This window comes from Vespa mandarinia, chromosome 7, assembly GCF_050613455.1.
Source record: "Vespa mandarinia isolate Hongniang chromosome 7, ASM5061345v1, whole genome shotgun sequence".
Taxonomy (NCBI): Eukaryota; Metazoa; Arthropoda; class Insecta; order Hymenoptera; family Vespidae; genus Vespa; species Vespa mandarinia.
In genome coordinates this window covers 1,107,501-1,122,601 of record NC_140816.1, presented here as the reverse complement: position 1 = coordinate 1,122,601, position 15,101 = coordinate 1,107,501, and the positions used below count along the sequence as shown (strand labels likewise).

The 15,101-nt window shown below is 28.0% G+C and overlaps 1 protein-coding gene across 6 annotated transcripts in view; it reads right to left on the bottom strand.

Annotated features, from left to right (window-relative positions):
- The window catches only part of tinc (transmembrane protein tincar), a 224,660-nt gene that overhangs the window by 37,597 nt on the left and 171,962 nt on the right, over positions 1-15,101 (bottom strand). For all 6 annotated transcript variants that reach the window (XM_085658199.1, XM_035864076.2, XM_035864080.2 and 3 more), the window contains 4 exons: positions 15,048-15,101; positions 5,517-5,802; positions 3,401-3,625; positions 1,549-1,680 (listed from right to left, as the gene is read on the bottom strand). The exon at positions 15,048-15,101 is cut by the window's right edge and continues 77 nt beyond it. In XM_085658199.1, coding sequence (XP_085514325.1) covers positions 1,549-1,680; positions 3,401-3,625; positions 5,517-5,796 — 637 coding nt within the window. In that variant the 5' untranslated portion in view covers positions 5,797-5,802; positions 15,048-15,101. The remainder of the gene's footprint in view (positions 1-1,548; positions 1,681-3,400; positions 3,626-5,516; positions 5,803-15,047) is intronic.

The window sequence follows — 15,101 nt, the reverse complement described above, 5'->3', positions numbered from 1 at the left end:
AAAAAGAATAAAAAAGGAATAAAAAAGGAATAAAAAAGAAAAATAAAATCTACCTCTCCGTAAAAAAATAATCCAAGTAAAATCTCAGCTACGGCTTCGTACATCTCAGAGATGCAGACAACAGTGCGACGTCGAGATGGCTGAGTGGGGAACGGAAAGGAGACTATATTAAATTTTCTTACAACTTTAGAACTTATCGAGTTTACATACGTCGTTGAAAAATACATTTATGCGCGATATACAATCACGATTACTCTTATACATGTGTTTACAAACGCACATTTATACGCAGACTATACTTGAAAAGTCGGTAAATACACACTAGATCTACAAATTTTCTAATTTCCTACATTAAATTGTAATTCTACGGAATTAAATCTAATCCGGAAAAGTGCAAATATAGGAAGTTTCTTATGGCGATGAGTTATGCGATTAGATCGAGTATATTTCTCGTATTCTGTTAACTTGCTGAAATGATTTTGCAGTGTAGATAAAAGGTATGAAAGCCATGATCTATTTCAAGAACTTCCGTAATTTTTTGCACATCGAAACGACAATTGAAACTGTTAAAACTAATCGATAAACTGTAAACGATTTCTTGAACGAAACTTGTTCGATAAAATTTTATTTCTATCACTGTTGTATATTAATGAAGAAAGTAAATTGTGACGTTTTGGACTAAAAACATTTTTTTTCTGTCTCTTACTAATACTCGAGATCTCAAACCGAGATTGTAACAGTTGTTAAATTCTATGTATATCAGCGTTAAATTATAAACGAATTATTCTTGTAATATTATTTTTGTTATTAGGGATAAATATATTTTATTCTTTTTATAAGATTGAATTTTTATTTTTAAGACGAAATTATATTTGACTGCATGTAGAATTGTTTCGATTTAAAAAAAAAAAAGGAAAAAAAAGATTTTTAAGTTTTTATAGAAAATTTAAGAAGCAGACAATTGTTTTCACTTCGCATATTCTCGAAATTTTTTCTTAAGCTTAAGATAGGATATAAAAATTTCTGATTTTTTTTAATGATCTTTTTCGAAAACGTACACATTAAATGATATAAAATAATAATGGTCAAAAAATGCATAATGTCAAATATGTACATTTAATTGATATAACATAATAAATTAGTATATAAATATATTGATTAGCCAAACAAAATTTATAAAAATAGTTTTTCCTTATATTTTTTTTTTTTATTTCTTCCTTTTTTCTTTTTTTTTTCTTTAACAATTATGGTGGCGTTCCATTTTAAGCACGGAAGAAATTTCGAAGTTAGAGAATTTTAGCATCTAAATTCTCCAAACTGTCGAAATATTTTAAGCAATTATCTTGAAATTGTTCAAAACTTCGAGGGGTAACACTTGCGAAAACTTTCTTCCGAATACAAGTAACAGAAGACGTGACAAAAAGATAGTAAAACTTATCGCGCTTATTTAGCAGGACGAAAGACGAGGACGACTATGACGATTAAGAAAGAAGGAACATGAGAGGTCGAGTAAAACGAGTAGAAGACATGCAAGGATGGGCTTATTACCTTTTGGCAAAAATCCAGCGTGTATCATCCTCGCCTCCATGAGCAGAGACGGTAGAAGGAAGCACATAGCCGTGCAGAGATGTACGAACGCCGACGTTGGTCCACCATGTCTCCATAAATTATTCGCCAAGCCTGAGACAAAAAAGGGAAGAACATTCATCTTATTCGTAACGGAGTCGGCAAATTTTCATACACGAGATATCGCGGTCTTTCCTTTTTTAATAAAAAGCACTTAAAAAAAAGAAAAGCAAAATCCCAAAGTCAGCATTTTAATTACACAGCATTTAATTACACACACATATATATATATATATATATAATTTATTAATATATATATATATATAATAAAATTTAATTTACATTATAAAATTAATTTTAGGACCCATGTTAATTAGACATTTTTTACTCATATTAAAATATCGGCCCCTTTTTTTATCATTCCGTGTGTGTGTGTTTGTATGTATATTTCTCTATGTATAAAGTATGTATATTCTCTTTCTTTCTCTTTCTTTCTCTCTGTTGTGTGTGCATGTATGTGTATGTATAGTACTCATCGAGATAAATAAAAAATGTCTAAAAATTAACGTAAGTTCTAAATTAATTCCTTTCCATATAAATTAAATTTTATTATTTGTAATAAAAGTTAGTGAACATTAATGAATAATAATGAATTAATAAATGAGTCCCTTGGCAACATATTGAAAATAAACATATTCCATTATATATATTATATTATACACGTTAGTAATAGTTTTTGCTTATTTTCATAATAGACTTATCTTGGCGATCTTGAACTATTTAAACAAATTCCTCTGTATACGTTCAATATGTTCCCAACAGATTCACTTACGATATCGAAGATTCATAAATAATAAAAATTTAATTAAGATCGAAAGAATTGATTTTACGACCCATGTTAATTAGACACTTTTTCAAAGTCTAAAATATTATACTCTTTCTTTTTTACCATCTTGTATATATATATATGGTCTGTACAAACTTTTGGTATAAGTTCCAGGGATATAAACAAGTAGAAAATGACAAGTAGAAAATGAATATGGGTTCGGAAGTGCTTGCTTCTAAAGTTACGATGGTTCAAAATTTTTCTGTAATAGTTGGAGAAATAATTACGTTAAATCGTCTAGCTATCTTTTTTTCTAAATCCCTCGTGATTTCTTTATCTTCTTTCAACCTAAATTCCTTATGCAAAAAAAAAAAAAGAAAAAAACAAACAAAGTTTATAACTTTTTTACGATTTGATGCGATAATTTCTTTAACCGTTGCAGGATAACTTCGAATCGTTGGAACTTCAGAAGCAAGCGTTTTCGATCTCATATTCATAGAACATTTTCTACTTGTTTACATAGTTGGAAAATATTCCTAAAGTTTGTACAGACCTTTCAGTTACATTCTCTACATGCATACACATACATACACTCACGTAGAGAATAATATAAAAAATTATATAATAATATTATAATACAATATAATATAATAAAATTAAAATATTAATATTTTAATTAAGTAATTAATATATATATATATATATATACATACATATACTATATTATATATATATCCACATGCTATATTATATTTAATAACATTATAAAATATTATATTATACTTATTTAAACTATTATATAAATTATATATAAATATTATTATTATATTCTATTATGACTGTTAATTAAATATTTAACAAATTTGGTTTGTTATTAAAAATAAAAAAAAAAAGAAAATTGATAATTTACAAAATTAATTGAACAACAAAAATCTTTAAAATATTTTTATCTCTTTTTTTTTTGTAAATGTAATTCTTTTTTGTTAAGAAAAAAGAAAGACAACTCACTATTATCTGGACTGTTGGTAAGTAACGAGGAAGGAGGATCACGAGAGCACGCGCTCAAATGACGGCCAAGTTTAATTCCGTCGTTGGCGAGATTTCCGAGCTTGAGGAAGGCAGTACCGAGTAAAACAGGAAGTAAAACCACTCCAGCCCCAGCCAGAACTAGGCACGCGTGCAACTCGATTTTCGGTGGTGGTGCATCCGCCGGCCATGGCAACGAGAGATACGCTGAAAGAAAATAAAAAGTTCTCTTGTTGTTTTCGTCCGAGTAAAAAATCATACTTTTCTTTGTCTTGGTTTTTCTTCTTTTATGTATAAATTCTTTAACTTGTTAGCAAGGAAGAGTTTTTATCTTCTGGATGAACGTGGATGTACGTAATTTATTTCCATTTAAAATAAAACAGTAAAAATGTGTACAAGAAATTAAAGTAGAATCAAGAAATATAATCCTTTCTTAATATTATAATAGGAAGAAACAAATTATTTGTAATCCATTATTTATTATTTTAATAAATTAAATATTATTTTAATAATTATTTATCACGAAAGAGAAGGAGAGAGAGAGAGAGAGAGAGAGAGAGAGAGAGAGAGAGAGAGAGAGAAAGAGAGAGGATTAAATATTCATGACAGATTAACTCGTCATCTTTAATTGAGAATATTAATAAATAAAATTGTAATAAACGTAAATTTTCAGCAAAAAAAATATTTTATTTCGAAATGAAACGAAAATGATACAAGGAAAAGGGAAAAAAAAGTAAAACAGAAGGAGAATAAAAAGTAAAAAAAAAGAAGAGAAGAAAAAAAAAACAAAAAAAAAAAAAGAAAAATGCTAAGAGAAAAATATTTTTTCAGCGTGGCAAAGGTTAATTCACTTTTACGAGAAGTTCGACGACATAAACGAGAAAGGTGAACGTCCTCGATTTGCTTATTAGAAATGTTAGCCGTCCTATTAACAAACGGCCACGGAAGCCTCGAATTTTCTCTTTTAATCGATACCTGAACTTTCCTAGCAGACGGAAATTCTCCTTTAATCTTATAAAACCAGCAGCCCGGTGCACCTAGAGTGAGGGATTTAGTGTGGTTCGTCAGCTGATTCGCAAGAAAGAAGAATAAAAAAAATTGGCTGGAGAGCTCTTCTGAAGAGCTCTCTCTCTCTCTCTCTCTCTCTCTCTCAATCTATCTTTTTCTCTTTATCTCTGTCTCTATCTCTCTATCTCTTTTTTTCTCCTTTATTGGCGAAAGTGATAATGCTTGTGTATATGATTCAACGATAAACAAAAAACTCGCGTTAAATTTTGTTAAGATGAACTTCTGCTCATGACACTGCTCGTGACTTTTCTTTGGAATATAAAAAAATTAAAATAAAGAAGGTAACCTTTGCGATGGTTGAGACATTTTTCTCTCTCTTACCAAAGTTTTTAATATCTATTACATTGAAATAAATTATCTACATGGTGAGTTTTAATAAATTTATCGTAATGCTATTGAAATAATTCGAAAAAGATTGAAACTACATTTTCTCTCTCTCTCCCTCTCTCTCTCTCTCTCTCTCTCTCTCTCTGTATTTTTTTTTTAATAAATTCGTTAACCGAAAAATCGATTTCGTACAAATTCGATTCATAACTATTTTTAAACATAACATTCGGGAGAACTAATTGTCATTTCTTTTTACATTAAAATGTATTCTTAATTCAAACAAATTAGATGTTTTGATCTTTTAAAAGCAATAAAGAAAATCTTAAAGACGTATTAATCTTTTTAAAGATGATCATTTAAAATTTTTATAATCCAATCGATCTAATTCACGTATATTCATATTCGGTTTATTTGATATCTCTATGCTAATTAAACAAATAAGAAAAACAGATTGGAAATATTTGAATATGTTGAAAATATTTGAATATGTTGGAAATATTGAATCACTGTTCCTAAAGATTAAATGTAAATAATTGTAACAAGTGTAAATACTTATAAGTCTTCCTGAAAAGATTAAATCAAAGAAAATTCTTTTTTATTTATTATTTTTTTTTAACGATTGATGGAGAAAAAGATAAGAAGAAGAAGAGGAAGAAGAAAAAAAAAAGTAAGGAAAAAAAGAAAAGGAAAGAAAAGAACTCACTGGCAAATCTTCTGGCGTATCTCATTGCGATATAAGTCTGAAATGCAACCGCCAAGATGCCGTACCATACCGACCAAAGACTATTCACGTGACCTCGCACAGAAGATTCCTTCTTACGCGAATTCCGAACCTTCTTCGACGACTTCCCAGTGCATGTCGTCGTTACACCGCTTGAATTTATACTCGACATAACCGGAAGTGGCTTCAACGGTTTTTTGCATTTCGCTTGATTCACTTCGTTATTGTTCTCGTAGCCCATCAAGCTCCCTGTCATTGACATCTTGTTCTGAAATTAGAAAAGAAAAGATTAGAGTTTGGGTCCAATCGTACATTAAATTTTATCACTTAATATTCCTGCCAATGACAATCTTACGATCTACGATACTACGAGCATTTATATATATATATATTAGATTAGAAGAAAAAGTTTCTTCGTATTTTAATGCAAAACTAAATTAAGTTTTTTTTTAAATATCTCAAACAAAGTTTATTACACCAAATATGTGTCATTTTGATCGATCATTTTTCTCTATTTTCGAGGTAAAATTATAATTCTGTCATTGTAGAACTTGTTTTCATCGTCCATTTAACGAGTCGTTTCAAAAATGATTCGATTACGATCCGTTTCAGTAACGATTCGCAAATAGAAATTCGAACCATTAAATTTGTCATTGTTAAAATGAAACCCAAACGTCGAATTTTTTTTGTACTCAACATTTTTTAAATGCTTTAAAACTGTTTTGTGATTGATATTTAATTCCTTAGCGACATCATGACTGCTAATGTGTCGGTTTTGATCAATTTTTTCTATAATTCCATCAACTTTTTTAATCATTGTCTATAAATATCACAAATTTTTTTCAGCAGGTTGAGTCGCATTTTTCCCTTTTTTGTAATAAAATTTTTAAATGTAACGAATTTTTTTTTTATTTTCATTTATTTTCAAGACATGATAACTTATAAATGAATAAATTAATATAATCATAACCTTTCTAAAAACACTCAGTGTGTCTTTCGAACGCATGCAATTATTATCAGATTTGATTAATACTACCAGAGTTATACGATCATAATATCATCGACTGGGAGAATACGAAGAAACTTTTTTTCCGACCCAAAATATGTTTACGTTCATATTTATTTGTTAATTGTTTTAATAATTGAATAATCATTATTGGAACATTAATACAATATTTTGTCACTAATAAAGTACACTTTATAGAATATAATACATGTAATATAATACTCAATGAAACAATAATTCGTAATTAAAAAACTTTATTAATAACGTTTACGTAATATAATTGAAGTATTATTTAAATGTATTCGATATATTAAAATTTATTTCTTTCGGTGTTTACAAATTAATAATACGTGACCTTCCTAAGTAAAAATAATTATTTTCAAAACTCTCTTCATCATCCATATAAATTTATTCGATCTTATCAATTTTCAGATTAATAAAAATTTTACGACACAATTGATATCTATATAAAAGATTAGTATTATTCCCATAGTTATTATTCTTACTAACTATTTAAGAAGATATATAATATATCAAAAATATCTTAAATTTGTATCATTAAATTTGTTCAATATTCAACAGAAACATGTCGTTGCAAATTTCGTTGATATTTCTACTTAGAAATGACTTCATTAAAGGATGAAAAGAAAGAAAAAAGAAATAGTTTGTTTTACTTAAGATTGGCATTTGTCGGAATAAAATAAGACATTTAAGAAATAGAAACGTTCAAGATACGCGTAATTCGTTGCATTAAAAAGAAACAAATGGTTGAACAAAATGTTGAAGAATAAAAACAAGAGACGTCGTATCCCGTAGTAGTCTCTACGTAGGTATTTCAACAGTTTATCTCTTGCACGCCATTGAATCTACCCGTTATATGCTACGATTCCTCACCCCTCTATTTCATTCTTTTTTACCATGTTTTTCCTATCTTTTTACCATCCGATCTTATTTTCTCTCCTATGCTTCCGTTTATTTATACACGAGCTTGACTCGAATTATTCTTTTTCGCGTGTACCAATGAGACGGAAAAGAAAAATAAGAAGAGAGCAAAGGGGAGGAAAGAGTGGGATGAGAGAGTTCTTGGTTCTAGTTATGCTTAAGTATTTATCAGTACTCCTACGCTCGACTCGTTTTCATTTGTTCTTTATTCAAAATTTTCTTATACAATCACGATGATTAACGCGAACGTACTCATATACGTATGCATTTTTTTTTCTATAATAATGTCATATTTCATTTTCGGGATTCTATGAATTGTATTTTTATACAAGACATTTTATTACTAATCGATATATGTAACGTTTATAAAGGATAAAAAATTAAATTCAATATCAATATTTTTTATTTATGAAAAAATATGTTAGAAATGATTTTTTTCAGACCATTTAGTCATATTTCATTTTTCATATTTCATTGTCATATTTCATTTTCGGGATTCTATGAATTGTATTTTTATACAAAACATTTTATTACTAATCGATATATGTAACTTTTATAAAAGATACAAAATTAAATTCAATATCAATATTTTTTATTTATGAAAAAATATGTTAGAAATGATTTTTTTCAGACCATTTAGCATCATCAAAATTTATTTGAATTTTGTACTTCTATACAGAGTGAGTCATACGAATTTGTCAGTATATGTATTTCTTTTTATTTTTTAATTAAATAAAAAATTTAATTGATTCTGAATATTATACAAATAATCCAATATGTATTACTATAATTTTACTATGATAAGAAGAAAAAAGAAATAGAGAAAAGTTAAATGCATCAATGATCGTCGATCATTAAACGATCCCTTTTGACTTTTCGAAGTGCTTTCGAAGAAGGTCTTAAAAAGAAAAACTTAGGAAGTAGTACGTATTCCCTAAGGTTCTCGATCGAGCTGAGATTCACCAACCTCTACGTGCCGGCCTTAAAACTCAAGGGGTAGTAAAGTTTCGAGTTTACGAGCTTCTTCCTCGGATTCGTCACGCCATTCACTTCGAACGAAGAAAACCACCCACGCGCTGCGTACCGGGACTATTATGTGCGTGACTGTATGTCGAGTACGAACATACATACATACATTCATATATACATAAACACACACCAAAATATAGATATATGTATATACACATGCATGCGCACGCGCACACATACGTGTAATATGATATATGCTATATGTATATCACTTTTCTTTCACTGTTATTCAAGTATGTTTATGATCCCGGGTATATGTTTGAATACACACATATATATATATATATATATATATATATATATACATACACATATTTAATTTCGTTTATGACCTAAAAAACTCCTGTCCTTTCACCAAAATACTGTAGCAGGTATGTAAAAAGAAAAAAAATTCTACATAAAAAGATAATATATATCTATTAATATAATATTCTATATAAAAATAAAATTTTATATATAAAATAATATATATTAATATACATTAATATACATTAAATAATATATATAATTAAATCTACATAAAAATAATATTTTATATAAAAAATACAATATTATATTTGAACGAGGTAACGTATGAATGACGTATAGTATATATAAAACTAAGTCCTGTTTCAAGCGATCCTTTTGAAGATTGTTAAAATTGTCAGTAATACTTATTTATTAAAATACTTCGAACGTATGCATGAATATATGATGAATGAAATATATAAGATGTATTAAAACAATATTATGCGTTAACATTGTTAATGATTATTTATTAAATTATTTTAAATGTATCCATTTGCATGTAAAATCATTGACATTGTTTTCAAGATAATTTCTTATTTATCAGATTACTTTATATATTTATTTGTGCACATTATTTTTTTTACACATTATTTATCCTTCCAATGAAGCTTATATTAAAATGAGAAAAAATATCTTCAAACTTTTGAATAAGAAGAGGAACACTTTCTACTTTAACAAATTAAATGCTGCGCTAATATGACATGACTGGTCCACAACATCAAAACATGAATGTGCTATTATGCGATACATATTATTTTGAAATATTATCTACAACAGATAAGTTGAAGTGTATAATCATGTTTAAGACTGTTAATCTCCCTTGGTTTTATAATGGTTTACGTCAACGATAAGAACAGTGGTAATTCTTGAGCAATTTTGATGAACAAGATCTCATTCTAAAGACGAAAGTTTAAATCTAGAACCATGCTTCACTTTTCATAAAAGTTTTATATTTATAGATAAACTATTGTCAATAAAATACTATTTTTTAACAAGGTTTTTGTTCAAAAGAAAATAAAACTATTTTAAAAATTCAAATGAGTCATTTTTAAAATGAGATTTTGTTCATCAAATTCGGTCAAGAATTCTTATTGTAGGCATACATGCTTTTATCAATATTTTTTACGAAGAAAGTTTTGTACTGTGGCGTCCTCAAAATCTGCGGTCAAATAGAAAAAGCTCGAACGTCCATTACTGATTTTTATATACACATTTGAACATTGTATATTTTGTTTTCGTGAAGTAGTGATTACCTATTTATTCGTGTGCATAAACTGATGATACTCAGATTTTCATCATTTCAAATGCAAAGAAATACATTTCATCATTAATCAGATTTAGACAGATGATTCTCTGGCAAAAGTAAGAAAATATGTGTTTTTTATTTTTATTGTTTATTATTTGCTCTGCATACCTATTCATTTTCATGACAATATTATCTCATAACATATTATCAAATATTATATTAAAAATGTCTAATTCTTTTTTCTTTGCATCTAACTTGTATAAAATTGCCACATTTATGCCATGAGTCTCCATATAATTCCAAATCTTCGATTAATTATTTTTTTCTTTTTAAATTCATTGCTCTGATAGTTGATAATTAATGCGGTCTCATCTTCATCATCGGTATCATCTTCAATAACCAGTCGCTTACAACGATTGGTTATCGTACAAGTTATAAAATATCACTATTATCACTATCAAATCAGTATTTGCAAAGTTAGCACAACTCTTACTGTCCATCAACGCTAAATTTTCTTTTTGAAGATATTTTTAAAAAATATATTTGAACGAATGAATGTGGCCAAATATAATATGTAAGTGAGAAAAAAGATATCAAGAAAATTAACAATGAGTTTGACTCAACTAAGATAAAAAGATATCGGGAAAAACCAAGTTAGACCCGTCTTGTTTACGTTGGGCCCAATTTACAAATCATAAGTCTGGCACGTATTGTTTACGTTTAGTCCGATCAACTTATCACGACTCTCACCTGTGATACTTATTGGTCCAATTTCCTTTCCACAAGTCTCACACGATATTGTAGCCAAAGGGTTTAATGAATTTATCTTATCATTCCAGTAATGATAATAGTATTGAAAAATTTAGAAATATTAATATTTACTCTTATTATATGTCTTTACTAATTTTGATGTTGCCGGTTACCTATGTTCCCCATGGAGCCACAAACGAATTCAGTGCCGGTTACCAGCGACCCCCATGGCATTTAATGTGATAACAGATGCATCATAAAAGACGCTACAATTAAAAAACCCTCTTTCCTTCAGGAAATTGTATTGCTTACCTTCTTTTAAGAGAATCTTTCAGTGGAAATGATTGAAGATATTCGAAAGAATTTTAATAGCTGTATCAATCTCGCAAAAATGTTTCTTGTTTTCTATGGCAACGAGCAAAAGTTTCGGTAAGAAAACTTTTTGATTGAAGGAATCGACCAGAAAGGGGTGGAGCGGGAGAGAATAAGGAGTAAGGAATGAAGGGATTTAACGTATATTTATGAATATTCTAACGAACCGACGAATCAAATTTTAGGGAAAGAAGTAGCAGTCCGTGAACGAAAAAGCTTTTCGAGTAGAGCTTATGGATGCTCCAAAACCTCTTCTCGTCCTGTCCTTCAACGTCTCTCTGAACTCATCTCACTCTCACTAACTCTCACTAACTCTCACTAACTCTCTCTTTCTCTTTCTCTCCCCCTCTTTCTTTTCCTCTATCTCTCTCTCATTTTTTTTTTCGTTATCTTCCACTTTTCATCTCTCACACGAAAAAATATAAATTAACATCTCGGTGGAAAACTTTTGAGAGGACTTTAAACAGACACACACATTTTAGTTTGGCTAATAAGTAATATCAGAATTTTCTATATTTTATAGTTAAATAAATAACACAGATTATTATTTTTTACTGAAATATCGAACCTAATATTTGGCTATTAAAAATAGTGGAGAAAGAGAGAGAGAGAGAGAGAGAGAGAGAGAGAGAGAGAGAGAGAGAGAGAGAGGGGGAGAGAGAGAGAGAGAATTATTAGTAAAAATATTAATAAATATACTAATATGAAAAAAGACTAGTAAAAATATTAATAAATATACTAGTAAATACACTAATAAAAATACTATTTCTATTTATTCCATTATACAAAATATTAATGTTATTTATTTAGATACAAAACACTTGTTCTTTACTCAAATACAGTATATTAGTACTAGCACTATTTATTTATATTACAAAATATTTATATTATTTATTCAGATAGAAAATATTTAAAATATCGACATTACTTATTGACCAGCCTATATATGTATGTGTATATATGTAAGTATATGTAAATATGTACTCGTTAGGTTCATTGACGAGTAAGAATCAACACTTTTTTTTTTTGCAAACGTACTAATCGAAAAAACCGACATTATCGGAAATAATTTTATTTTAAAGTAAACAATTCAATAGGACAATAGAAATTGTGTAAGATAAACAATGAGAAGCTGAACCGATTGCACGATAAGCATATATAAATATGAATTTACTTACGAGATCAATTGACAAATTTGAAATTTTTCACCATTTGGAAATGATAATAAGATTTTCGTGGAAAAATTTTACGCGTCGTTTGAAATTGCAATGCAAGAGTTTATTACAAAAAATTATAATAGCGATCAACGTTGAATCATAACATATAACTTTCTAATCAAAATATTTAAATAAAAGTAAATATAAAATTAGAAAGAGAATTGGAATTAGATTATTAACAAATTGTAGGAAGCATCAATGCGAATTTCTAATTTAAAAATTTTAAAAGCTAATTTTAAATCTAACAATGTTTCAAGAATATAGAGTGATAAAATTAAGAAGAGAATTAGGTTTAGGGGATTTGCCCGTGTATAAAGTTCAGTATAAAGTATTCATTGTCGGGATGACACTGATCGTCGACCAAGGAAAATTCATTGGACTATCTCTATTCAGGATTTTAAATATTCAAAGGAGAGTTGAAATTTCGCTACCTTCCGTGATCTTTTAACCCGGGTTGGCATTATCCGCCTTCCAGAAATCGCATAAAACGAGCTTTCGCGCCTGGATGATTACCTACTTCTGAATCTTTCAGATGACTTTCAACGATCAGATTTTCAAAATCTTTAAAAGATCTTAAGAAATTTTGATATCTCTGTTAGATTTTTTTTTATCTAAAACAACTTTCTTAAACTTTTATAATAATGCTGTCTAGCTTTAAATGCATACATTCATATATCTTTATTTTTTAAATTCTAATTATAAGTTCATCTCTGGGAGGTTAAAGTTTACGTAGGGTTATGGGTGTTGTGGATTAAAAAGATTTGATATTTCACAAAAAGAAAGAAAAGAAAAAAAAGGAAGTAAAAAGATCGATTTTATGAATCTTCGTATATTTCAATAGTGTATGATTCTTTGAGAATATCTTTATGTTTGGCTTTTTGAAAAATTTGCAAAATTGCATTCAACAGACCGTAAAACTTAGCAGGGTGTGCGGCTAACCAAAAGGGTTATATAAGATCGATCTTATAAGATTTTGCGGTTTAATGGATTTGCTACGTTTTCTTACTCATAAATCATACGGCAGAATAATGAAATCCACTTAACAAACAATTTCAACAATTATTTCGCTTAAGTATGAATAATCTTCTGACATACGTAAATATTATATTGAAACAGAATACAATATTCTCGGAACTACATTTTCTTTAATGATTTTATCTGCGAACCGCCGGTGACATATATCAAATATATATCAACTTGAAATTTATTAAGGAGGAGTTGTGAAATATTATGATGGAAATATTGTATGTGAAAAATAAATCGGATTAAAAAGATACGTAGTTACGATTTTATATTAACAAATAACTCGAATAATATCAAATTTTTCGTTGTCTGAATGCCATTTTTGTTAATTCTATTTCCATTTTCAATTCTTCAGATATAGTTAATAGAATCAAGCCTAAGGAAAAGAAATATCATTAACAATTCTCAAAATCTTAATCTGTTCGACTGGAATCGTGATAAAACCAGATTTTAAATAGTTTGCATTCTGTTACGTTGGAACGTCAATATTATTGACCTAAGAATGATTCCCGGTAGATTTTTTTATTTTATATTGTTATGGTTAGTATCCATGAAAAAAGAAAAACTTCTATATTCATTCGAGGGCTTGTTATAAATAATTAAACAGTCGACAATTTTTAAAATTTCAAATATTTCTAATCTTTTTAATACAAAATTGGGTTATAAAGACTTATGAAAGGGAAAAAAATATTGATTTAAAAATCAAAAAGACAAGTCCTAATATGAAAACTGTTACGTCCATTGAATGTCAGTCTCCCTTTTCTATTATTATCATTACTCTTTAATGATTTATATTATTATCACTATTATTATTATTATTATTATTATTATTATTATTATTATTATTATTATAATTATTATTATTAAAATATTAATATTAATATATTGTTATTAGTATTATCATATTTAATTATTATTATTATTATTATTATTATTATTATTATTATTATTATTATTATTATTATTATTATTATATTATTATTTTTATTATTATTAAAATACTATTAAAATATTGTTATTAATATTATCATATTTTATTATTATTAAGACATATTTATTAATTCTCCTTTTATTTATTATAATTAAAGATGAACTCGTATACTTATTTTTTTAATTATTATTGCGTCCTGGTTACACCTAAACCAAATATAAAAGAAAACGAATATTTACTTTTGGGGATATCAGATCAATAAATTTAAAAATGATTTAACAATGTTAAGAAACGTTTAGGAGATAAAAAAGAAAACGAAAAAAAAGCAAAAAGAAAAAGAAAAAACATAGGCGAAGACTCTTCCAGAAAACGTAAAATGATAATGATAACTTTACAAAAATAACGAAGAAATCTCTCGAGTAGTCAAAAGATATCTTCTCGGATCACGGAATCTCACTCGAAGGCTCGTGAAAACCAAGAGATAACGGTGATCCAAGAAGTAGAGAAACACACAGAGAGAGAGAGAGAGAGAGAGAGAGAGAGAGAGAGAGAGAGAGAGAAAGAGAGAAAAAGAGAGAACACAACGAAGAAGAAGCTTTCCTCGAAGGTCCAACAAGAAGATTCTCGCGTAATTGGCATTTTCTTGTGATGGTCTAGAAATTAAGTTAAAAGAGAACACAAGCAAAATGAAGGAATATTCATAGCTTACCAAAAGCTGGCTGTGTGCTGTTGATGGCGATTGCGAACAACCCAGGGATGCGCG